Raw genomic sequence first — 27,043 nt, 5'->3', positions numbered from 1 at the left:
CCGATGACTGTTTGCCGGTTTTAGGTTTCACGAGCCAAGCTTCACGCAGCTTCTTGTTCTGCGGCTACGTGTGAGTAAGGCTGACACCGGGCTCCGTTGCGTACGTCTGGCACTGCGGCACTGAGCAGTAGCCTACCATGTTGCGCGCCTTCAAAGGTAGCCACTACCTATTGTAGTGCTTTCAATCGTTGTAAAGGAGACATTCGAAGCGCGGAAATCTCGCCACTAAATGAGGACCGCAGCGTACGAGGGAACTTAAACTCTCGTTCTCCGCTCGCTTCGGCGCTCCCGAAGCAGCCGACGCGGCCGCTATGTCCACGTGATCCCCAATAGCACGTCACGCCGACGGTGGCGCCAGCTTTCCAGTGGTGGACCTCGAGGCCAATACACGCTGTTTTTTCTGCGCAAAATAACAAAGGGTGCTGCACTGATAACTTGTGATAAGCGCATATGCACATCTTCTGTTAGACTGTAAGGCTTGGCAACGAAAGTATACAAACGTGACATCGTTGCAAATACGGCTCACGTCACAAGTAAAAAAAACATTTTTTTAAAGTTTTAATTACCAATTTTAGTGGCAAAATTTCATTTGCAAAATTGAAGGCCGACATTCATATCTTGCCCAACAACAACTTCACAAAAATCGTCGTAGGCACTATGGCCCGCAGTATTTTGGCTGTGGGCAGCCCTGAACGAAAACGAAAATTAAATTGTGTCTCAGCGACGCTGATCTCCACACCATATTAGAAAAACGGAAAACGCTACCTGCCACCCTGCTGCGCGGGCGCCAATGCTATGACAATTACTAGTTCTCTTCATTCTGATCAATAAAGCCTTGTTTTATTTTGCTGCTATACGGACAAACGTGATTATCCGAGCAGCGGTACGACCAAAAGATTGGGAACACAATGGAGCACGCTTCGCGTCGATTCTTGGCGTCACCATAAAAAAAAAGAAGACCGCGATGAAGCCCGTGCCAGCGAAACCTGTTGGTCTGCACTCGCAATGGAGAGGGTTGAGGGATCAACCTCACTGGTCCACTATTTCATATTTCTTTCGCTACTGCGATAGTGGGCGCCGCCCGCAGTGACAAAGTACTTTAGGCTGTAGCACCCAAAACGATTTTGTTTAAGAAGTTTTTGTTGAGTTAATAATGTGACTTTGAGTCCTCAATTCCTGGAATTCAAGTGCTTCCCCTATAAGTACTAATTAAGGGATTATTAAGGTTATGGTTATTACTTATCTGCCATATTTTTCACGCTACCGAGTTCCTAGTAATCACAAATACATAACTTCATACAATATCGAGAAATATCCTTACAAATTTATCGTTTCTTTTTAATTCTGTGCAGCTGACAGAGACACTGTACTTGTGACATGAAGTCATAGAACAACAGTTTTCTGAAACTTTCGAGGGTAAGAAGGAAAGCGTGAAACATAACGGCAGGTTTCGCAGCGGCTTCTCTGTGCGAGCGGGAGAGGGTAAGTAAAAGCGAGCTGAACATCGCGGCGCCCGCGGCTATATACAGCCTGTCGAGTAACGCCGCCAAACTCTTCGGCCGCACCGAGTCTGAAGACGATCCAGAGAATCCCATTCGCGACTTTTGACGGCCGCACTTATGCAACGTCGCTCTCAACGAACGCTTCCCCGTAAACGCGAGCGCCGGGTGCGCTGGTTGAACGCCATGTTTCTGCTGTCTTTTTTCGTCTTCGCTGCGCATTCTGAACGGAAGAGGCACCCAAGAGCCTCAACGCCTTACAACGCCTCACTGTATGTTTAGCCACTCCTGCTCCCAGCATGAACGCACGGCACGAGCGCACCCCACATGAACCGTTCCGCTAAGGCGAATAGTTTAGCGACCATTTTGCGAATTAAATTTTTTAGCCCGAACATTCGTGCAAATATTTCGTGGGGTGTTGATAGAGCTGCAGCCGACAATTCTGCGGCGCAACGCAACGGGTACATGAGCTCGGGCTACTGGATACTGGAGCATTCTTTTACCATTTGCGCCCAGTCAAGCCGGCGGAAAGAGGGATGTCTTTAGGCGTATGACCCCCCCCCCCTCCGGCCCCTTGCACACGGGGCCCACGGCTCCCCCCCCCCCCCCCCGCACCCCCTGTTGCTACGCCACTGGGCTATGGTGTCACGCTGAAGAGCACGAAGTTGCGGGCTCAATTCCTAGGCGTGGCGGCCTAATTTTTGGTAGAGGCTAAAGGACAAACCCTCTGCGTACGTTAAGTAATTTTGTTATAATGGATATATTTTCACGAAATAGAAAGAAACGGCGAAGTGCTACCCGCCGCTGAGCTGTACAAACCGCGAAGGCGTGCTTATATTTATTCGGAAAAGAGAAACTCCGGAACACTGCGTAATACGGGAGTAACACTCGCCTGCTATCCGCCGCTGTTATCTCAGTCAGAGGCGTACGGAGCTGCATCACAGTGCTGTTGAAGAAAGAGCGCTGAACTGGGAATGGCTTATCTCACGCTGCGTAGGCGCCCTGCATTGTTGACGTATTATTTGTAGTCGTCCTTCTCTGTAGAACAGCACAGTAGTGCAGTGTGTGGGCGTTTCGCCGCACAGTCACGCGTGAGTCTGTCGTTTCTGGAGCTTTCAGCGGCTGCTATTCAAGTTTTCGCTGTAAGTATGGCATTATTACACAGTGGCCTTGTGTTTCAACGTGTGCCTTGATGTCTCCTTGCTTTCTACATTTATTTATTTATTTATTTATTTATTTATTTTCATGCTGTGTAACCGGAATGCTTCGAAGAGACGAGAAGCCAGAACAGATATACCAGTCTTTTAGAAAAACAGCCAGAAATATACAGCACGGAAAATGATAAACCTATTTCTGTAGCTTTAGTTGTGGCCATTAGCGTCCCCGTTCCCAATGGGGAATCCCGGTTCAGCTTTGGCCAAGTGGGTCGTGGGCAACCATCGACTGGCTGCGCGGAGCTCGGCAAACTACCTAGTGTCGTGCGTGGGGATTGACATCGGTCTCAAGTCGGCCACCTGTGAAAACGTAGGGCCAATCATTGATGCAAACCTGGCTGTAATGCCTGACATGGCCCACTGAAAATTTTTGGATGGCTCTACCTAAGGCCAGTATACTCTTCTTACACGCCTTTTGGCTAAAAAAATTTATATGCCTGAAGGTGCTTTTCTTATTGCTAGTTTCCTCAAGCATGCATGCATGCTTCTCGTTAACCCTATGCAACGTAAAACGATACAGATTTTATTAACAGAAAAGGCACAGAGGTCGGCCTGAACTTGTGCGTTCTAATTTTCTACTCTGCAAATATAGACAAATAAAACACAGAGCATCGCATGAAACACACATTTATTAAAAGATATTACGTGGGGCACATGAAGACTAGAATAAAAGCGCAAATGTGAGATGTTTTAGCATTTGCAAGAAGCTCGTAATTTTATTTTGTTTTGCTCTTCAAATTTATATTTACATTTTCTCGCGCAATGATAACAAAAATACCAAAGGTTACAACTCTGTAAATGATGCGTTTTGGAAGTCCTGGCGAGAGAACGCGAGAGAGAAAGCTCTTTGTTGAAATACCGAGGATTCTGCGGGCCTATAAGTGGGTGCCTACATGCTTGCATAGTGAAAGGGATAGAGGAAATAAGTACCCTAGGAGCAGGGGTTGGAAAAGATAAAAGGAAGAAAAAAATATCATCTTCATACTAATAAGTGAGGCAAATGTGATGGTGTTCACGTAAACTTGCTAGAGTTTGTCAATTAATCCGATTTCTTGAAAGAATATAACGAGGAATTTAAAACGTTGCTGTGGGATTGTAGGAGTACGTATAGGAGCTAGTATCCTCCTTAAATTTAGTGGTTCATTGGAAACGGGGCCCGTTTTGCCGATGGAACAAGTTTTCTTGTCTCTGTAGACTTGAAATTCCAGCAAAATGTGTTCAATTTTCAATTTACTACAGTTATCTTAATACGGGCAGGTCAGTCCAAGGCGGTACACATAGCTATTGCTCAATGCAGTGTTCAGAAGAAGACGATTATTTTGTCTCAGGATGACCGGGAAGTTGTTGTAAAAGTCTAAATTCTAGGATGGGGTCTATTGAATGAAGAAAAGAACATTGAAGCGATAGATTCGACAGACGATTCCTTTCCACGTGGGCATATTTCCTTGCCGTTGATGTTGTATAGGAGTTTGTTAATTATATTCGCCTTGAAATTACTTAAATGGGGGCTTCTGCAGGCAGCATGTCTCGCTCTTTAATTTCATAATATGCCGCGGTGTTCGGGAATCCATGGAAATACAATAGTGTGGCCAGCGATAGTAGCCTTATGGTGAATGTAACTAATTTCTCGTATCACTGGCCGTTAGTTATGATTCCTGTTATTTCGCATCAGTTTTAGCGCCACCTTTGAGTGTGTAACGTTGCCCATCGTCGAGGAGGTCGCCGAAGCATGCGAAAAACCGCTTCTTTTATGCCGTAACATTCACCTGGTGTGCTTGATGCTAACCGTTCAAGACGGTAAGAGGAGCACTGGCCAGTAGGCGATACGCACAAAGCGCCCGATGAACTCCGTTGAGAAGACCCATCGGTGAAGCTGTAAGCGGAACCCTACTATTCTTTCGTGGTGTCGTCCGCAGCGATTTGTAGAAACCCAGCCTGCGACATGTGTTCCTTCGTGATGATACCGGAAATATGTAACAGAATTTTCATAGCAGAGAGTTTCGAAGGCTATACAATCAGAGGCCTGGGCTGTTGCACCTGTGCAGTAATGGAGTCAGATATATTTTGGTTGGCCATCCCAAAGCTTTAGTTCGCACAGGTTTGAGCTATGGGCCCAAGAAAATGCTTCCTAATTAGAGTAATGTGTAGAAGACGAATGCTTAATATTTCCTGCGTGCTTAAGGTGTCAATAGGTAGGCGTTTTGCTTCTACCACAATGCAGAAACAGCGCGATCCTTTTGGAAGGGCAAGGCGTATCCGTAAACAGTTGTTTCATTCTGCATCGAATTCCTCTCTTTTGCTGGTCAACGATATTCGCTGCAGTACCAGTTGACTGTTGCATAGAAAACTGACAATGAAAGCTTTGTGCATTAGCGCCATCCAGCGGCAGTCGCTTCCTCCAATAGTTGGGCATCACCGCTTCACGTGTTACCTAAGAAGAGCGGAGACTGGCACCCGTGCGGCGATTACCGGGCGCTGAACAATATTACAGTTCCTGATCGCTAACCTCTCTCGAACATACAGCACTTCACGGGAGATTTGCACGGTGCGACGCTGACCAATGCGTAATGCGGAAACCGGGCTCTTTTCACGCGCTTCTTTGTGGACACGTTGCGGCATCTGGTGGCGCTGCCGAGAAGCCTACGCGTAACCTCTGAGACAAAAAGCGTGGCGCACCGGGGCCTGGAAACGCTTACAATGATTTCCTCGCTTGTCGCACTCCCAGTGACACCAGCTCAGTGGCCTTAGTTGGCGAGCTGTTCATTGAAGAGCGGCGCATACCAAGCGCATTCGTGGCGCAGCTCGCTGAGCGCTCACATGAAGGATGCTCATTGAAAGCGGCAATGTCCAGTGGACATGCGGCGCAGCCTGCTTGCTGTCCTTGAGGAATCATTGCGACGCGGGCTCGATTCCACCCAGCATCGTGGAAACTTAAGGGGCCCTTTGCGTTATTGTGCAGCGGAACATTCCCAGTGACGCGTACCTGGTTACCCTAGATGGCGCATATTTCTTTTTCTGGCGAGGCCATGCTCAACCATGTGAGCGTGCGCGAAGATAGGCTAGAAGGAAGAGGAACGCACGGCGGGTGGATCCGCAGTTTGGTTTCTCGCAGCCGCTGAAATAAAGTTATGAAGCTTTTAATTGTGCTTAGTAGCCCACACATTCACTGAAGGACGGCGCGCATGTACGGGCGCATACCCAGCGATTCAACTATGAATTAAAGGGATTCCTGAAATAACAGCACACACCGAGTGACACCTACCGAGTTGCTCAAAGTCGGCGTCAAAGAGTTTCTATTGTAACTAGTTTTAGTAGCCGGTGTCAGCCAGAAACACAACGGCAGAAACAAGCGATCGGCGAAATGGCGGCGCGACACGCGATGGCGACTGCGCTTTCAAGTGTGCTGATTTTCTGTCTTCGAGAGACTGGATGCCGACGCGACTTTCCGGCGACATTCCTCTTCCTTAGAATCACGCCACCCCCCGGCTGAAAGGAGTCATCGTGGTTACCTACGGCGACGACTGAACTATGGGCTCGTAATAAGGCATGAGCCTGTCCATATGAACAATTTCACGTCCCCGGCGACGATGGTGATTCGGGGGCGCCATTAGAGAGGTTTAGCTTGACCAGTATTCCGGTAAAGCGCAGGCGGACAGTATTCCGTATTCTTCTTCGCTGCTGGTATAAATATTCGGCACTGGCATAATCGTGTTGCTGCCAAAAATTTACACCAGCAACAAAGTAAAATACACTTCGTTACTGGAATATTAGCTGTTTCTGTCTGTTTGAGCACTGCGCCACCAGGTGGCAGCACCATGCAGACCGCTCACGTTTACGCCTCCGCCCCAACGCCCCAACCGCCTGCGTTTTACCGGAATACCGGACAAGCTAAACCTCTCTAGTGGCTCGACGATGTAGTTGACGGGCGAAATTTGGGCACTTACGCGATAAGGAACATCAAATTTTGGTAGTAGTTTCGAAGAGAGGCTAGGTCTCATAAGTGAGACGCAGAGCCATACAAAGTATTCAGTCGGAAAGGTAGGAGCAGGTCGGTCGTCGTCATGTCGAAGCTTTTGGCGGGATTGTTCTGGGGTAGGGGCGAGCGGGCGAGCTGCGCACAATCTCGGGCACGCTTAGAGACGGTAGAAATCGGAGCGTACTCTGAAGCATCTGGATGATATGGAAGGATTATGTCGATGGTACAGGAATGCTCACGGAAGTAGAGAAGGAAAAAGGGAGAGAATCCAGCTGTGGCTTGTCTGGCGGTGTTGGTGGCGTAAGTTACAAAGGGAAAAAGAAGAATCCAGTTGGAATGATTTGAGACAATATACATGGACAGCACCTCGGCCGAGCAAGGGGCCATTGCCTTGGCCCTCCAGGACGACAAACGTGTCATTATCTTCAGCCACTCCAGGGCAGGCATGCGCGCCTTCAGCGTTGGCGCCGTGTCTAAGGAAGCCCGTCGCATCTTCCATGGCAAAAGCATCGCCACCCAAACTCTCACGTGGTTCCCCGCTCATGTGGTATCCATCATGGGAGGCCCCACAAACCTCAACGAGCTGGCCCAATCTAAGTCGCGAAGTCTCGCTTTCCGCGACCATGGAGAACTTCCCCGCCGGCCCGCAGTGGTGGAGAACAGAGATCAACCGACCGCATACAACGAAATCACGCAGCACTTTTATCTCGGCAGGAGAGACTTTCCCCTTCCTCACAAGAAGTTAAATAGAGCGCAGGCATTGACCTTCGGATTATTGCGAACAGGCTCGTATCCCACCCGGCTTTATTCCACAAGCTTTATCCCGACACTTATTCCAGTAGTTCTTGCAGCCACTGCAATGACATCGCTAGCCTAGACCATAGGCTCTGGCGTTGCCCCTCGTTACGAGGCACAGAACAAATCAATGAAGACAAGTGGCTTTCCGCTATCAAGAGCCCCGATGCCGAGGCGCAACTATGGGCTGTCCAGAGGGCCTACAATGCGGCGGTCGGGCATCCATCCATCCATCCATCCATCCATCCATCCATCCATCCATCCATCCATCCATCCATCCATCCATCCATCCATCCATCCATCCATCCACCCACCCACCCACCCGACCGACCGACCGACCGACCGACCGACCGACCGACCGACCGACCGACCGACCTCGCCGAGAGTACAGTTGAACCGTTCCGTCTGGTTATTTGTCTGGGGGTGGTCGGCGTTGGTGCTGCGATGTATAATGTTGCATTGATAAAGGAGGGACCTCACTAGTTCAGAATGAAACATGCGCCCTACTGGCTAGATGCTTAACCAGTCCCGCATCTACAGTGGTCCATGTCGGCGCGAAAGAGTTTTGCTGTAGAGTGGCACATATATGCACATTATCACATACTCAGTGACCGAATGTTGTCCAGTGGTTTGTTTCGAACCCTGTTCCCTTATCACAGTAGCCCGATGCGCTAAGCCATTCGACCATGGACTACCCTGTGAACCAGGTAGGCAGGAAGACGGTTAGATACAAACATACGTAGAAAGATAGATGAAAACACACGTAGATGCATAGATAAGCCCCCAAAAGTGTGTGAAGTACCCTAGGAATACTGACGCATTAATATGGCACCACGTACGTTTCTATTGCAGCACTCTAGATCCTATCCCCCAACAGATAGTATAACAGAAAGTGTAATGCACGGTCGATGTTGGCGAAGTTGACCTTCCAGAAGTCGTTTTCTTTGTATGTTGTACCTATGACATTCTTAGAGAAATCATCTATAGTTTCTGGCTCATTGAATCAATAATTTTGAGGGTGAAGGAGCCTAACCAGATGTGTAGGAATAAAAAATAAGCATTGGTAATTGGCAATGCACCCTCGTAAACGAAAGTTCAAATTGTCGGGTGAAGCATAATCTGCTGTGCCAAGGAAATCTGAGATGCTGAAAATTGGCTTTATTCAATACACATGGTTTGGCATATGCCTCTTGAAGGGATTTTTATTTAAATCTTAAAGCTGTGATGTATGCCGCAGGGCATAGATTCCTCAGTACTAGGCTTTTAAAAGATGTCGCCGCCAGCGCCTCTGCTGACTCGTTTAAAGTTAGTCCCATGTGCCCTTGTACCCTTATCAAATGGTCGAAGCGTTAGCGATGTGGCTTAGATGAATAAAATACTTACAAAATGGTACATGAATTTGACACAGATAAAGCAGCAAAACAGACAAGGCGTCGGCCATGATAACGGCTGAAGAAATATATTTGTAAACTTTTCGTAGAGCTAGAGCGATAGCGAATAGCTCTGCCTGGAATATCCTTGTAAAGTGGGGAAATCGACGAAAAAAAGACCAACTTAATGATGGTGAAAAAAATACCTCTCGGCCCGACTTTTCGGCTCCTTGCACTATCTGGGAGTTACGACAAAAACGCAACAAAAAGAGAAAATTATAGGCATTGGAAGTGGACAGCATAGTCGAGCCCTCACGGGCTGAAGAAGGTTGCATTACAATAGGAAACTGCACACACCGACTGTTTGATGCAAGACAGCCACTGCGATATAAAACGAAATAATGACGTAAATGAAACGCCAGTAGACAGGCTTATCTAGTGAACATTGTTTCATACCTTTACGACGAGTACCCCATTGCCAAAATCGTGAATAAAAGTGGACTAAAAACAAGATTTTTTATGTTTGGCATGTAATTTTTGAAAATTTCTTAGGTGTATTGGTGCTTAAATAATTTTAGTTTGTTTTACAAGTCTGGGACGATCTGGTAAAATATTGCAATAAACAAATCGACAGCATTTCTGTCTGGAGAAATGGTCAAATTTGATAGATATTTGTCTGTCTGTATTTGGAACTGCCTAGGAATTTAGTCCGACGAAGTAGTCAATAAGCACCTTTACATATTAAAAATGAATCATTGTAGGTTGAGATGGCAAAGTTGTGAAGTGACTAAAATGATTTGACGTAGTAGTTCTGCGGAAACCCGCAAGGTGGAGAGAAGTAATTAATAAAGAGAAATTGGACATCCACCCGTTCGTAGCAATTGCTACAAAGAAAACCCACACGGGTTCCCCGAAAGAAAAGCCTCATAGTTGAAGAAAAATTCGTCCTGGTCCGGGACTCAAACCCGGGACCACCTTGCCACCCGCCTTGCCCCCCTTACCTATGCTTCGTGTTGTCGACAAATTCGACTTCGCCCTGCCATCTGCTAGCCGCCTGGTTAGCTCAGATGGTAGAGCGGCTGCCCCGGAAAGGCGGTGGTCCCGGGTTCGAGTCCCGGACCAGGATGAATTTTTCTTCCACTATCAGGCTTTTCTTGCGAGGAACCCGTATGGGTTTCCTTTGTAGCAATTGCTTGAACGGGTGGATGTCCAATTTCTCTTTATTAATGACTAAAATGACTTCAATAGTATTTTTTGCAGGACCATACTTCCCGTACTTGAAGAAATATTGAGAGCATCTCACGGGACAGGGGATTTTTTTCAGCAGAAATGTATTGGGAAATAACTGCGCCCGCCAGTAAATAGTTATTACTTTTAAAGCGAAATCTTAGACGGTCACACGACACGCCTGGGACACTTGGCGTGGTATGACCCAGCTGCGGCATTCTTTCCTTTTTGTTGTAGTTTATCGCCAACGTAGGACATGGCACAGCAGCTCATTCCTTAAGGTGCTCTCTATAAGAGTTCATGCTTCGTGGTTCATTATAGTCATGTCGATAACGCAAAACGAAAGTCTCATGCGCATATAGGCAAGGATGAAGTGGCGCACTGATCTCAGTTGATGTAGCAGGGTCACTGGAGATGCGTAACGCAACAGCCCCGATGGCGGTCACGGTGGCGGACGTTCAGCGCCTAGCCGAGGCCAAGCTCGAAGAAAGCGCGAGAACCTACATCGCCATCGGAGCGGGACAAGAGCAGACCGCCTTGGAGAACACGCGCGCGTTCCAGAGGTATGTGTATAGCACAGCTGACACGCCCTCTCGCTTTGAATGACAGCTTAGCCAGTGGGCAAGCATATGTCTACATCTCACTTCTTTCCCTCTACCACTAGTCCGCTACTGTAACAAATGGCATGTTTGTTAAACTTATCTGAAAGCTAAAGGTAGCGTAATAACTTGCAGGCAAGGATCACATAGTCAACTACTGCCACGTCAACTCCATTACGGTAATGGCAAGGAGGGTAAATAATACTGTCCAATTCATTACGTCGAAGATGGAGAGTTCGGATAGAGAGAAGGCCATAGACGTCGGGGATGGAAGCGAAAGCTACGCACCGTGGTGACGCCTGGCTATGGCGTAGCAGTGCTGAAAAAAGAGGTCGCGGGTTCATCCCCGGGCCTCGGCGACCGCATTCCTATGGGAGTGGTGGGAAGGAACGCTCGTGCACTGTGTTTTCGGAGCACGTTAGAGGACGCCAGGTGGTCAAAATGTATACAGAGCCTTCCCACTATAAGACGTACATCATAAAACTCTGGGTCAGTTTCGTTGCGTTAAACCACACAATTTACCTTCCACTGTAAACCGATGTTTCACCCTCAACCCGTGTTTTCTTTCTACAATTCTGTCACACTGTAACTCTGTATAACTCTAAAACACCTTGACACCTTGATGAGTGTAATGCTGTAAAGTTTGGTTTCTAACTCACAAAAAGATTGTTCTATAAATTAGTCTATAGCTAAAGTTGTAAAATTGGTCTATAGCTCTTACTCTTACACATTTAGGGGTGTAAGGTGGTGATGTATATAGACCAATTTGCAGCCTTAAGGATCATGTAAGGTGTAAATTTGTTGACAGTGCGCTGTTTCATTGAACAGAGATATTTCATGGAACAGAGATAAAGCAAACAGCTTTTTTATTTGAAGCGGAATAAATTGCTTTCGAAGGCAGAATCAAAAACAGAAAGAGAATTCATCGAGGCGTACATCGCTAAAGGAGGTGACAAGTGTGTTAACTCACTGTCTTTATCACACTATCAAGGAAAGAAGTGGGGACATTTGGACTCTCCCGCGCTCTTAATGCACTCGTGGCCTTGCCGTTTTGCGCCGCTGACTTGGGCACGATTTTGCGAGTTTTCCTTGCTGTTCTATTTAGAAGAAATTTATAAATTGCCTGCCTTCATGAAATAAAACTCATATTGAAATCTGCGTTTTGTGTGTGCGCCTGCGCTTGTGTTCGTGCCTTGTTTTCCTCGCGCAGTTTAAAACATGGCTGAACCTATGAATCGACTAGCGCAACAACATACTCGGTGCTGGAGCTCACGTCTGCAGTCATGTGCATCACCTGCCACCGCGGGTCTCTCCTAAGTTCGCATTACATCCAGTGTTTGTTTCCACTATGTCCGGTAGCGGCCAATCGGGCCACCATAATTGGCACCATATATCCACATTTTTAGATTGCACTACTTCCCGAATCGGGCCACGTTTTGAGAAGACAAAAAGTAATTAAAACTTCGTCGCGTCATTGCGTGTAAGCTCGCTCTGACCTTCGCTCCGTCTAGGTAAAGACACGCTTCGCATTTATCAAATAAATGCTGTTTATGTTTGAAAACCACCACATTTTACATTGCGGTGTATTCCTGAGAAATATCAAACATGTGCCTCTTACATAAAGAATGGCTATATCAACAAATCGAGGAATATTTGCTTGCTCATGCCGCTTCGGTTTCGTCTCCTGGTTCGCCCGGATTACTGATCTCCTAACCCGGGGTGTTGACATAGGTTCCGCTTCAGGCCCCGGATGCTCATTGACGTGGAAACGATTAGGACGGCGACCAGCGTGCTCGGCCACACAATACCTTTCCCCCTAGGTCTGTCCCCGTCCGCGGCTCACAAGATCGCGAACCCTGTGGGAGAAGTTGGCACGGCGCAAGGTAGGTCGCCCCGCGGTAAGCTACTGCACGGCATCTTGCGCCCTGTTTGGTTGTATTACGCAAAAAAAAAACATTCGTTACACATGATTACGAAGCGGTCCCCAGCATTAGAGCGATAGATAAAAAAAAGGAAGAGAAAAGGGAGGTGGGTGTTAACTTGATTTGCCACTTAGCGCGCCCGCTATAAAGGCACGTTCACACCGAAGGCGGAGCGGACAAGCGGACAAGCGGATCCGGCCAAGCGGCCGCGGATTTTCCGCTTTGCGGAAAAAAATGCGGCCGCTTGGCCAGATCGCGCCGACCGATTTTTTCCGCGCGGATAAGTTGGCTGCTTTGGCCGCAGCCAATCAGAACCCGACACTGCGGAAGCGCTGGTGAATGAATGTAAACGAATGTCTTTCTCTGGGCTTTTCGCTTCTGTTATTCAAAAGCGTCAAAACGGCAAGTTGGGCCAGTTGGTTGGGATTCATAGTAAGGTTTGTTACAGCGCAACACAAGACAAGGACAAAAGAAGGTATAAAACGACGACACGGCGCCGTGTCGTCACTTTGTACATTCTTTTGTCCTTGTCTTGTGTTGCGCTGTAACAAATCTTGAAAATCGACTAGACAAGTGGCGAGTAAAATGCCAACGATCTCGTCTTCTTCGTCTGAGCTCATTTTGCTGAAGTAGATAGCGGACGGGAGCGCGCCGACCCACGAAGAAAAAAATATCGAAAGTGCGCGCACAAACCCAAAGTGCCGCGAGATGGCGGCACGTCCTTGAAATTGCTAAAGAAATTGCGAGATGCCCCGATTTCCCGCCGGCGCGGTAGCCAGGCAACGCGACCGGTCTGAACAGGCGCGGGCACTCGCCGCCTCGCCGCTTTGAAAATCCGCTTGTCCGCTTAGACGCTCCGATTTCGCTGTGAATGTGCCTTAACTGTTTACTGGCGCATCTTTTATTACCCGCTTGTTATTATGTGGGTTCTCGGACTTCTATATTTTGCAGATTTGTTGTCACTCATTCACATTCCCTAAAACCACGCATTAATTGCGTAAAATATTTCAGCAGAAGCCATCTCGCGATAACTGTCGACGGTAATGCGTTAGCATCGCGCGGCGACACAGTGCATTGCCACCGTCAAAACGAGGTATGCACGAGGCGTGTACAGCTGCGGGACTCCTGTTTCGCGCCTCGCTAAAAGCGCTCGTCGCCATCTAGCGTCGCCACCGCGATACCTGCGCGTGGCGTCCGAGATGCATGGCGCCTGAGAAACGTGTCATGTAGCAACCGGACTCCTCCCTCGCGCTTGTTTATTGACCCGCTGCGCCATCTAGGAGCATCGCACGCCGGTGCTTGCGAACGCTAAGAATTGTTCCCTCGCTTGCCGTACACTCAGAGGCAGATACTCAGTAACCCAACTTGGTGAGAGATTCATTGAAGAGCGGCACATACCTCGTGCATTCATGGCGCAGCCTGCTAATGCGTCCAGTCGCTGTCCTTGAGAATCCCTCGTGATTGGTTCGATTCCGCTCAGGAGCGGAGGAACTAGGAATGGTATTCGTTGTTAAAGAGCGGCACATTCTCCATGGCGTATACTTATTTTCCCAAGTTGTCATCAAAGGCGTTCACTGATGAGCGGCACACGTCTACTGGCATATGCCCGATAACCAGAGTTGGCGTCAGACAGGTTCGTTGGAGAATGGCACAGACCGAGTGGCACATACACAGTACTCCAAGTCGTCGTGAAAGGGTTGCTTTGAGCAGCGGTACCCACCTAGGAGGTTACGGACTGGATTCCAAGAGAAGGGAAGCGCAACAGGGGGCGGGAGAAAGTTAGGTGGACTAATAACATTAAGAAGGTTGCAGGGACAACATGGCCACAATTAGAACATGTCCGGGATAGTTGGAGGAGTATGGGAGAGGCCTTTGCCCTGCAGTGGGCGTAGCCAGGCTGATGATGATGATGATGACCCATCTAGTCCCGCGTCTGCAGTGACCTATGTCCGCGTGAAAGAGCGGCACGAATGTAGATTTTGCCACATACTCAGTGACCCAAGATGGTCCGACGCTTGCTTTCGAACTTGCTTACGTCGGCACAGCTGCCCGATGTGCTACTTATTCCACTACTGACTACTAAATTATCCAGGTCGGCGGTAAAACGGTTAGATACTAACACGCAAACACATGTAGACACATAGATATATACAGACATTTAAACATACATACGTAGTTTAATGGCCCGCAGAAGGTTCGTGAAGTACTCTAAGAATGCTAACGCATGAAAACTGGCTTGCATACTGTTTAAACGAGAAGAAAGGTGGTTAACCGAGGCGCCCGATTTTATATTAGTCATACCATAACAAGCCAACAAACACTGACACCAAAAACAACATAGAGGAAATTACTTGTGCCTAATAAATTAAATACAGAAACGATAAATTAATAGAAATGAAAGTGTATGAACAAACAACTTGCCGCAGGTCGGGAACGAGCCTTCGCATGCGAAGGTTGCGGGCTCGTTCCCCACCTGCGGCAAGTTGTTTGTTCATCCACTTTCGCATGCGAAGGTTGTGGGCTCGTTCTGACATTTCACACACAGCGCTGTGTGTGTAAGATGTGCTTTTCTGTTGTCCTTGTTCAGCTTGCGCTTCAACAAAGATATGTCATATTTAAGCTCTGTGATGGAGGCCGAGGAAGCCCTGAGTACAACGCTTAGCTGGTAGTTCTTCAACGCAGCATTGACAAAATCCACCTGGTACTGCGGTGCTGGCAAAAAGGACTTTGTAAGCGGCCTGGCGGATGGGTTATATATGTAGAGGGACACGGAAAGAGAAGGAAAGACGACAGGTGGGTTGAGCGGTGTAGGGCCTTCCCATAGAATGCGCTACGAGGTAACTCACAGAAGAAGGGCAGACAGGTTCATCTGCGAACCGGCGAAGAAGGTGGACGAGGGTTGGAGAAAGTATTGCGTCAGCACATGCCTGCCGTTAGAGAACACCACGCTCCCTCTGCAAGTCGTATCGTGGCAGGAATGAAAACGCGCCTATAAGGAGATTATAGGGCACTAGTTGTAGGGCGCGGAGTGCTGGGAGTTGGCTCTGGGACGTTGGGAACTTGGCGTTAAGGTTCACGAGCGAGATCCTAATGCCGTTCATTTCCTGACAGTGTGCGTACCTCCGCCAGTGTGCGTACGAATTATGCTATAAGAGAGGCAAGTGCAGAGTAAATGTGCCCTGAAGAAATGTGCGGCAAGCATCCAGGGAATGAATAATGACGATCGGAGGTTGCACAGAATTCGGAGGTTGATGACGGAAGCCCGTGGCGAGGGCATGCAGGTCGAAAAGCGTAAGATCAGTATTAGGAAACAGTGCGTGATGAACTATAACTAAGTACTGCGACAGTGTGATAACGGTGAAAGCGCGGGTGTGTATTGGGGGCGAGGTATTCGTATTGAATGCGGGCTTCACGCAACCGAACGTCATATTAGGGATGCATTGCGGCGTGGAAGGGAAGTGACTGTTAGAAGGCTTTATGTAGAACGAGGAAGTACAGAGATAGCTGTAGGAATGGATTAAGCGCTCAATGATAGTGCGACACTGTTGGGTGAAGCATAGGGGAAGTTGTTGATTCCGTTTATGAACGGAGGGGGATCTCGTCTGTCGTGTTGCGAGCGCCCCCTCTGGAGCAGAAGAGACCTGCTGGAGCTGACAGGGCAAGCTTTATCTGCATGTAAATGATCCACATCGATGGTGCGCAAATTAGTGTAGGGCTATAAGGGCGTTACAGCGGCGCGGCACGTCTGATTCTGTGAGGCCACGGAAGCACGAGGAAACTCAACAAATCAATGTGCAGCATTTGCTCCCCCTAGCGCAGAATCGCGCAGCAGAAGCCCTATGACTCTGACTGTAAAGGCTAACGACATTGATGCGCCTTGGCTGGAGTAAATTAGCGGCAGCAGAAATGTTATATAGATGGAGGCAGCCACCGAGGGTTGCGCACGACGATAAGTTCGGTTTTCTCTGGTGAACACGGAACGTCAATAGCGATAGTAGCAGAAGATGTCGAGTGCGTTTCGCATTGTGCCCTTAATTTGGCTAGTTGGGCTAGAAGCCACCCAGAGAGAACTTTCATCTGCATACTTAACGTTATAAATATTGGAAACAGGACAAGAACCCGTTCGATGCAGGCGACGGTGAGAATTTCTCATATTTAATGATCGCCAATGTGACAGCTGGACTCGGGCGAAGTCTTCGATGCCTTCTTTCTACGGATGAGACTACCCGGAACGGGGGGCAAGGAGCACGACAGGCCGTGAAAGCTCGCGTTGTACGCTAAAAGTTTTCTTTGCACACAGAATGAGTGCCTTCTGCATGTTCTAGACAGTCCGGAACTACATTTGGCCCTCGCTTACTCTCTTACGCTTACTATGCTCTCGATTTACGGAATGTGTGACATTCTTTCTTTCATAACAATACTTTGTATTTATTACTACTATGTCAAATGCAATAGCCTAGACCATCTTCAAAGGTTCATGGATGTCTTTCTTTTATTTTCATGTTAACAACAAAAAAGGCCTATGGCTTGTTAGTCCTGCTCCTCCCCTCCCCCCCCCCCCCCCTCCACAGATGACGTTTACTGCACTTGGAACCGATAGTGTTTGCTTTCTGTGCATACCTGAGACCGGGCTAGAAGGTGATCAATGGTACTGTGCACTAGGGTGCACACCTGGACGAGTACAGTATATGTAGTCGCTTCCTCGATGTTTCCTGCTCTTGCCCCTGTGCGCACTGTAATTGACCGTACCTCTAAGACTGTCGTGTCTCACCTCTCCTCGCGACTAGCGAAGGGATTCTGTGTTTCCAGAGTTTTTCGTTCTGCCTCTCTGTGTGTGTTTATCCAACGCGAAATGTATATTACTTTTGCGTTTGCATTTCTTTAGCGAGGATGCGGCTGTACCTTATTCTTTATTCCTATCGACTGCGCGTGCCATACAATGCTCGCTTCGATATTGCAGACATAATTTGGCTTCCAGCAAATACAGCCTTATCTTTTTTCATGCATTTAACAAGATCGGTGACAACTTTCAGGGTTCACGTGTCGCATATTGGAAGTCGGGGGATGTATTGAACGTTTTCAACCACATTATAAAGCCCTATATTTACTGTTGCGTCGGCCCTCATAGTCGAATGGTGCTCTATACACCGGCAGCTCTTTTTTGTTCTGAAACAAAGAAAGGGAAACAGAATAGATTACGAAATGTAGCGTTAAATTCCGACGCAAGAACACCTCCATGTACGAGTACATGAGCGCCGCCTTAAAGTGTAGTTGTGATATTTCACAGAGTCGCATAAATATGAGGCTACGAACGAGTTTTCTAAAGTAGCTTAACCTTTCTCGTATGTCGTATATCTACAATACGCTTCTGGTGACTGCCCTTCGATAATTCGAGTGTATACTCATAACATAAAGATACGCGTATATCAACGAAGCGATCAGTGAGTGCCAATATAAATGCCCGCCAATTCTCCTGACGACCGGCACAACCCAAGAAACGTCAGTGACGAAGCTTGGAATGACGCCGACAAAATGTACAAGAAAGAGTAAAGACTTTTGAGGGGCACACAGTGAAAAACCTCAGCGAAACGCGGCGCCTTGGCAGTCAAAGAGGGCACAATCGATTGCCTCCACAGCAGTACACAGTCGGCATGCAGTCAACAAATTTCATGAGAATGTTGCGGTCGTTCAACCGTACTTGTGCAGCAGTGTCACCGTACGTCAGGGCAGTAATGTTTGCTGAACACCACGGCACGTGATGGCCTTTGATATGCAAATTATAGGAACTATATTTGCATCCTATAAAACTTGTGTCGCTTTTATTCGTATGCCTGTGAAGAAAAAAATTTAAAAAATAAGCAGAACCCATATCACGATGATTATCGACGATAACGCACTTATCATTGAAAGATATATCGACACAACACTTTTCCAGCGGCGAAGTGATTTATGTATGAGGCTACGGCTGGACGTATGAATGAATTTGATGAGCGCCCCCTTTGGAATGCGGCGGTGAGTTGTGCCATCAAGCTCTTTTCTTCTTTTGCCTAATGCCCTACCTATCTTTGCCCTTTGTATCTTTCTCATCTTTGTCACTGTCCTACCCAATGTCCTACCCACAGCACTTTGCGTACAATTACGGCCGCATTTCTCTTCCGCTGTGCCATTATTGCTTTATTTCCTGTGTTTTCATGTATCTATCGTCTTCGTGTATCCTTACTCCAAGGTATGTGTAATTGTTTGCCGGAAGTATTTCCTGACACTGTACTCACATTGTATGTTCACTGTTTTCATTAAATGCCATGCGCCGTGATATTACAACGTTACATTTCAGGGCTGAATTCTGACGTTCCTTCTCAAAGATATTAGCCAGACGTTGCATATTGCTTTGTCTGTTAGCACGCAACATGATGTCCGCCGCATAAGATAAGCCTGGCAGCTCCTTTTTTACAATCCTTCCCATCTGTTTATATGAGAATAAACCCGCTGTTGATTCCTTCTAATGCCACTTCCATCCTTAGCGTACATCCCATCGACAACAGCGGGAATAACAGGCACCCTTGTCTCAGTACTTAGAATATATCAATTTTCTCCTTGCTCCTCACCCCTTCGCATTCAATACAAACGATACTTTATGGGTAAATATCCCTCAAAAGTTGTGTACAACCGTTGCATAATACTTCTCTTTACACGAATATCCCAATAAATGTTCCGATGCGCGTGGTCATACGCTTCGGTAATGTCTAAACAGGCACATAATAATGGTCACCTTCCTTTTCTGGTATTTCGACACACTGGACATTTCAATTACCAATTCCTCATCTAATGTCACCACAGCGAAACCTGTGCGTGGCGTCCTAAATGCATGGCGCTCCGGTGCACGCTCTGAGAAACGCCTCACGTGGCAGCCGGCCTTCTATCTCGCGCTTCTTTCTGGACATGCCGCGGCATCTGGTGGCGCTGCCGAGGAGTTCCCGCGTGGCCTCGGAGACGAGATGCGTGGCAGGCCAGTGCGCGCGAACGGTGATAATTGGTCCCTCTCTGGCCGCACACCCCACTGGCACATACACAGTGACCCAGGTTGGTGAGAGGTTAACTGAAGAGGCTGCACATACCCAGTGCATTTATGGCGCAGCTCGGTAAAGCCATGGTGTGAAAGACGTCCCTTGAACAGTGGCATGTACCCACTAGATTTGTGACGCAGCTTGCTAAACCCTAAAGTGCCTGCTTGCTCTCCTTGAGCAACCCATGTGAACTGGCTTCAGTTCTACCCACCTAGGGAGAAATTTCAAAGGTAATATAATGTTACATTTCGCTGGTCAAAATCGCCAATCGCGAGATCAGCGGGTCGGAATGCAGCCGGGTTGCTCTGCACTGCCTTAAAGACCGCGCTCGGTGCCGGTTAGATTTCGTTGAGCGTTGCAGAAATTAAAACGATATTTCTCTTGTAATTATAGAGGGCTACATTCCTAGTGGCGATTACCTAGTTGCCGAAGTTGGTGTGAAAGACGCTCATTGAAGAGCGGCACACGCCTACTGGTACATACCCAGTGACCTAAGCTGGCATCAAAGAGGTTCATTGAAGTTGAGCACAGACCGACTAGCCAGTGCTCCAAGTTGGCGTCGAAGAGTTTCTTTGAACAGCGATACCTAGCTACCCATTCCCGCATCGACAGTTACCCATTTAGGCGTGAAAGAGGTTCGTTGAAGACCGGAACATATGTGCACATCGTCACATACACGACGACCCAAGTTGGCACGACGGTTGGTTTCTAACCCTAGGTGCTCCCCTAGCTCAGCAGTCCGATGCGCAACCCATTCTACCGCGGACTACCCAGTTACCCGGATAGGCGGGAAAACGATTAGGTATATGCATATATAAATAAAAATAAACATAGGTAGAGAAAGAACTGGTGCCAGGAAAGCGCGTGAAGTGCCCTAAGAATGCTAACGTGTCAAAAGCTTCTCAGTCGACCGCTGCACTTAACTCCTGCACCCTGTCAGCGCGAAAACAACGGGAGACACAGAGTTAGAAGGAGGAACGCCGACTAACGCTTTCGTCGTTTTCGCGCTCATTAATAAGTATGCATGATTTCCAACTCCTCTATCTTTCTACGTTATTGTAAATGCAGGTGCCGATAGTTGTTCACGCGTTTGAGTAAGCATTTCGGTAAGGGCACTCCGGAAGATCTCTGTTTCTATTTCTGTACGGCATAGCTGCGCAGGAGGTCGGAACTGTTATGATCCTGAGCTGCTTGAGCACCGTGACGCTGGAGGATGTCAGGGCCAACGCGCCCGACTGCGTGCTCTGGCAGCAGGTGTACCTATTCAGCGAGAGGTGCCTCACCGAATCGTTGGTTAAGAGGGCCGCACAACAGGGCTGCACGGCCATCGTGGTGACCGCGGACGCTCCGGTCGACGGAGACAAGATCAGCCGCCACGAGTACCCGCATAGCCTTCCCCACGGACTCAGGTCCGCAAGCGTTTCAGAACACCTACACTCTTGCACAAATTATATTTAGCAGTAAACCGGCATTTTATGATTTATATGGATGGATGGATGGATTAATGGATGAACTGATGGATGGATGGATCGATGAACCGACGAACAGACGGATTGATCAATGGGTGCGCGTATGGACGTGAGTGATGGATAGATGTATGGACGGACAAACGGATAGTTATGTATGGACGGATGGTTGTGTATGGATGAATGAATGGACTATTGGCTGGACGGATAGATGGATGTGGATGGACGGATAGATTAATGGACATGATGTACGGGCGAATGGAAGGACGAATGAATGGATGGATGGAGGCACTCGACCGATTGATGAATGGGTGCGTGTGTGGGTGGATGGATGCGTTGGTGTATGGCTAGCTTAGTGGGAGGAAGGGTGGGTGAGTGAGTGAGCGGGCGGAACGGTGCGGAAAGAAGGATGGCCGCATGGATGAATGTACGGATGGATAAATGTTGAGAGATGGACTAACTAACGGACGGACGGATTTATGTGTGTGTGCGTGTTCGGCGACGTCATTAATGCGGCATGCTTGCTTATTCTCTTTTCGTACCTCTTTTTTCTGCAGTACCGCCAACTTGGATGCATCGTTTTCCTACCACAGGCCCGATTGCACTGCCGTGAGCGAGCACTCCCGCGAAGTAAGCGCCATGCATTGCGCCACCTTCAAGGAGATCGAATGGCTGCGCACTGTTTCAGAGCTACCTGTGGTCGTCAAGGGTGTCCTTACGGGTGAGCGTGATGTCCTAGTAATGCACTAGGCGTTCTTAGAGTACTTCACGCGCTTTCCGGAGTCTGTCTGTCTTCAACGGTCTTTCGGTCTTTGTCTGTCTTCAACTTGCGTCACTGGTCCATGGTCTAATGCTTAAATACTTGAAGAAAAGAGCGCTACGAAGACGTGGACTTAAACGGGAACATGTACGACGGACAAGGCGCTTTGTCCGTCGTACATGTTCCGCTTTGAGTCCGCGTCTTCGTAGCGCTCTTCAAGTATGCAAAACCAACTCGCCCACATCAAGCTTCTGCTGCTAATGCTTAAAGCATGGGGCTGCTGTGATGAGGGAACCAGGTTATCTGGTCAACTTGGATCACTGGTTAATGGTTGGGACAAATGTGGTCCCTGATATGCGGCAGTGCGTATGTGCCGTTCTTCACTTTACCTGTTTCACGCCAACTTACGTTACTAGATATGTGGCAAATGTTACTTCTTTATGTTAAAACCATTCATTTCCCTCGCTCGGCCATCTGGTGCAGAACTACCTCCAACGTGCTATACTAGGAACCGCCACGTTGTAAACATCTAACTAACCTTTCCACGTACTCGTTTTTTTTTTCGAGACACGAGAAAATACGCCAAAACCCGCTTCGCCATGAATGTCGACGTTCCTGCGATTAGCATTGGACCAATGCGTCGACATACTGTAGTGCAACAGCTGAAACATGTCATGTATGAGGCGTGTATGCAGCCGGAATGCGCCCTCACGCTTTCCTCTGTGCACGCTTCGCTATACAGCGCCACTGCAGTGAAGTCCATGCGCGGCGCGTGTGTGAATGTGTGTCTGAATATTTGTGACGTGGGTTTGACTGCACTCAGCGCCGGAGAACTTTAAATTATTATTATTTTTCTGTCATTGAACATGTGGCACATACGCAATAGCCCATTCCCAGAGACCCTAGTTGGCGTCAAGGAAGTTTATGTGACGCTAGCAGAGGAATTAAGGAGGCGGGCCGCAAATAAATACCTTGTATTTAGGACGAGATATAGCTAACATTAAGCTGCAGTCTGTTGCACTGCGTCGCAGGAGGAGAGCGCAGCTAAGGATGTTCCAGGTATATTTTAAAGACTAAGCCCTCCTCAGTGAGTTAGCACCACTTTTCTGTATCGAGTGTATCTATAGCCTTTTTCACGGGCCGATTCCAGAGCTAGTGCAGCCTAAACGTATGTGCTGTTATGACCTGCTAGGTGTGTGTGCCCTTCGGACCACTCGTCGGTGCGATTTTCTGGATATGCGTGTTGAATAAATAAAGAAATACATAAATAATAATGAAGGATTCGATAGCGCTGCCGCCAAAACAAGAACCCGCTACTCGAACCATTAAGCCACTAGAATGTTTTTTTTATTGCTGTCACGGTGCGGCATTATTCGAGTCGGCGAAGCTCCGATTAACGGGCGCCAGAAGGTCGCGGGAATAAGAACCGGCGAGCAGGACGAGTATATTGCCGGCCACTCAGCGTAGCAATAGCATTCACCACAATAAGATCGGCTCGCCAGCGTTCTTGGGGAAAGCTCTGCCGTCGACTCCATGGTTTATGGAAATGCTGCTGCGGCCCGCACATGCGTATGCCGTCATGTGTTTTCTTTAGAACTCTGTTTTGGTGGAACTCTGTTAAGTGTATTCTTCTGTAGTGCTAGTTTTTATATTCACTGGTAATCGTTCGTTGTATCGTTGTATCGTTGTCAGTCGAAAATTTTTTTTCTCTTTTTCTTTCGACCCTGACTCTCGCTGTGTTCGCTTGACTACGGAACGACCAACCGGCTTTGCACCCCGTCGACTACTTCGCCGTGATAATTAACTTTCAGAAAAACAAAGCGTTACATAAATTAAAGGCAACTGGAGACACATTTACAAGTCAGAGAAGTACGTGAAGCGTCCAATACAGACATCCAGTACGGCTGAGTTTCTTGTGCAGCGCACACACTGCGACCGTAAGCAGCGGATTCCCGAAAAAAACTGCCGAGTGCTTCGTGGTGGTTGAGTCTGCCTGTCGCAAATTCTACTGCGCCAAAGGCTTTCTAGACCAAGTAACATGAACATGTATTATGGCGGGTTTCGAAGGGAGCTTTAAAGGGTAAGAAATGAATCGTGTATTGTGTGATATCTAAATCTTTTTTATGCCTTCTGTGGAGAATGTCCCAGAAAAACACGGCTTCCCTACTGTTTGGATCGCACCGCTGGTACGATCTGTTGGGAACTCGGCGCTGACGCCCGTGGTTGTACCTGGGTCGCAAGCCCCAAGGGTAGCGTTGGCCTGGCGGCCTGGGGTACAACTGGAAGCATCCGAAGGTCCCGGCAAAGCATGAGTCGACTGGTAACAACGAAACAACTTGTTTATTTTAACATCGCAAAGAGTTGGCGGTCAGGTTTGACCGTAGTAGAGAGACGGGAGAGCACTTCACTCAACAGAAGAAATCGGAGCCCTCCTTTTTGCGTCCGGGGGCAGCTGTTTTTATACTCTCGCAGTTGAGGGCAAGAAGGAACCCCTCAAAAGACGAGCACGTGAATGTACAATGGGCTAATGGTGACGCACACTGTCGTAGCGATGCCGTAGCACCATGACGAGCACGATCTCGTAGCACCCTGTCGAGCACGATCTCGTAGCACCCTGTTGTAGCGCTGCCGGTCGGGCACAATGACTGTAATGAGAGGATGGTCCCTGCTTTGGCATCGCCTGTTTCGGGCACAATGACTGGAATGAGATCCCTGCTTTGGCATCGCCTGTTTCGGGCCCAATGACTGGAATGAGATCCCTGCTTTGGCATCGCCTGTTTCGGGCACAATGACTGGAATGCGAGGATGATCCCTAGGCGGTCGCATCGCCGCAGTCGCGCCTGGAAACACCTGGCGATGAGTGTTGCGGCGACGACGATCGGGCCAAAATGTCTGCCGCCCCGCCGCAGTCGCGCCGGCAAAACCACGTGTCGCAGGCGAAACGCAACAGACCGCCCCGCCGGGGGAAGGAGATCCCGATGGACAGGGGACTGCATCCGCTGTCCGGAGGGATGTCGCTCGATGATGCACATAACCGAAGTCGGGCGTCCCTCGACGTTTCTTGAGCGCAGCGCACAGAGAAGGCCTCGTTCTCTCGTTCAGGTTCGCACGGGACACTGCAAAGTGACTTCGGGAGAGTTCACATTTTTGTTCTCGTTCCCGGCAAGCGTTAGAACTACGCTGAAACTCAACCGCTCAGTCAGCAAGCACGGCACAACCCTCACTAAGCCCTGCCAGGCTCTTTCCCCTTTTTATACCACTGCCTAGTTCCTTACAGTAGTCTAGCATCACTCAGAACGCGTCCACAAATTGAAAAATTGCACTAGAAAGCATATCATCACTTTGAAACACTAAACAAAAGCAATATGTTAAAAAAATTCTGCCTCAGGAAGAAAAACATCAGTAACAAACAATTTTGAGGCTGATTCCTACGTTAGGGGCTTCGACTTAAGCCATCGGCGTTACCGTTGAAACTCCCCTTTTTGTAACGCACCTCAAAGGAATATTGTTGTAAAGCGAGGCTCCAGCGCAGGAGGCGGCCATTTTTGGGAGAGATGGTCTGCAGCCATTGGAGAGGGCAGTGATCCGTCTCAATGATAAACCTCGAGCCGGCTAGATAGCATGACAATTTCTGAACGGCCCACACGAGACACGCACACTCTTTCTCGGTGGCGCTATACGCCTGCTCACGACTGGTCAGCTTACGACTAGCATACAGGACGGGGTGTTCTACTTCTCCATTTTCCCGTTGGCACAGTACAACGCCCATGCCTCGCTCACTAGCATCGCACTGAACAACGAACCCTTTTGTATAGTCTGGCGATCGTAGCACAGGCTGGTTTGTTAGGGCACTCTTTAGGGCGCTAAAAGCTCTTTCCTTTGTCTCGTCCCAGACGACTGTTTGAGGCTCTGTTTTTCTTAGAGCATCCGTCAGGGGAGCCGCGATATCAGAGTACCTAGGGATGTACCTCTGATAGTAGCCGGCGACACCCAAGAACGACCGAATATCGGTCTTGGTGCGCGGTTGCGGAAAGTCTCGCACAGCGGCCACTTTTATTTCAGAGGGGCGGCGACGACCCTGACCAATCACGTGACCGAGGTAGACAACCTCGGCCTGTGCTAACTGGCACTTAGGAGCCTTGACTGTCAAGCCCGCTTCGCGCAGGCGGGTTAGCACTGCCCGCAAGTGTGCCATATGCTCAGACCAGGATGCGGAGAATATCGCTACGTCGTCTAGATACGGTAAAGCGAATTCTTGCTGTCCCCGCAACACTTTATCCATGAGACTTGAAAAACAGTATGGCGCGTTCTTCAAACCAAAACTCAACACTTTAGGACGGAATGTTCCCATTGGTGAAATGAACGCCGCATACCTACTAGCCTCTTCTGTAAGTGGAACCTGCCAATAACCCCTGACAAGATCTAGGGTGGAAATAAACTGAGCGCTACTAACTTTCTCAAGGCGCTCCTCGATGTTAGGGATCGGATAAATTTGATCCTTAGTGATGGAATTAAGCCTGCGGTAGTCGACGCAAGGACGAGGTTCCTTGCCCGGTACCTCAACTAAAATCAAAGGGGAGGTATAATCACTCTCACCTGCCTCAATAACACCGAGCTGTAGCATTTTCTTTACCTCAGCCTCCATAATATCGCTCTGGCGGGGTGACACCCGATACGCCTTGGATCGTACTGGCTCTGGGGAGGTAAGTTCTATATCATGAGTAAGTACAGAAGTCCTACCAGGCCTCTCAGAGAACAGACCTTGAAACTCTTGTAATAGCTGGTGTAGTTCGGTTTTCTGCTCGGGCGACAGCGGTGCTTTACTGATAAGGTCACTAATGACTTGACCGGTGTCTTCCCTGTTCGTCACTGAGCCTAGTCCCGGAAGCTCGACCGGAAGCTCTTCAGGAACGTTTACCATCATGCACACCACTGCTTCCCTTTGTCTATAAGGTTTGAGCAGATTACAGTGGTAAACTTGCTGTGCTTTCCGCTTTCCTGGCAGACTTACCACGTAGTTAACGTCCGACAGTTTCTGAACAATTCGTGCTGGGCCCTCCCACTGCACGTCTAGTTTGTTGTTTAGCGATGTGCGCAATATCATGACCTCATCGCCAACCTCAAAACGACGGGCCCTGGCTGTCCGATCAT

At 48.4% G+C, this 27,043-nt stretch overlaps 1 protein-coding gene across 1 annotated transcript in view; it reads left to right on the top strand.

Moving 5' to 3' along the window:
* Nucleotides 1-2,577: 2,577 nt before the first annotated feature.
* Nucleotides 2,578-27,043, top strand: part of LOC142574962 (2-Hydroxyacid oxidase 1-like) — a 49,760-nt gene continuing 25,294 nt past the window's right edge. The window contains exons 1-5 of the mRNA XM_075683942.1: nt 2,578-2,641; nt 10,482-10,644; nt 12,412-12,563; nt 20,820-21,075; nt 21,690-21,853. Coding sequence (XP_075540057.1) covers nt 10,496-10,644; nt 12,412-12,563; nt 20,820-21,075; nt 21,690-21,853 — 721 coding nt within the window. The 5' untranslated portion in view covers nt 2,578-2,641; nt 10,482-10,495. The remainder of the gene's footprint in view (nt 2,642-10,481; nt 10,645-12,411; nt 12,564-20,819; nt 21,076-21,689; nt 21,854-27,043) is intronic.

This window comes from Dermacentor variabilis, chromosome 3 (genome assembly GCF_050947875.1).
Source record: "Dermacentor variabilis isolate Ectoservices chromosome 3, ASM5094787v1, whole genome shotgun sequence".
NCBI lineage: Eukaryota > Metazoa > Arthropoda > Arachnida > Ixodida > Ixodidae > Dermacentor > Dermacentor variabilis.
The sequence above is the reverse complement of the archived record's forward strand: the minus strand, read 5'-3'. Positions and strand labels throughout refer to the sequence as shown.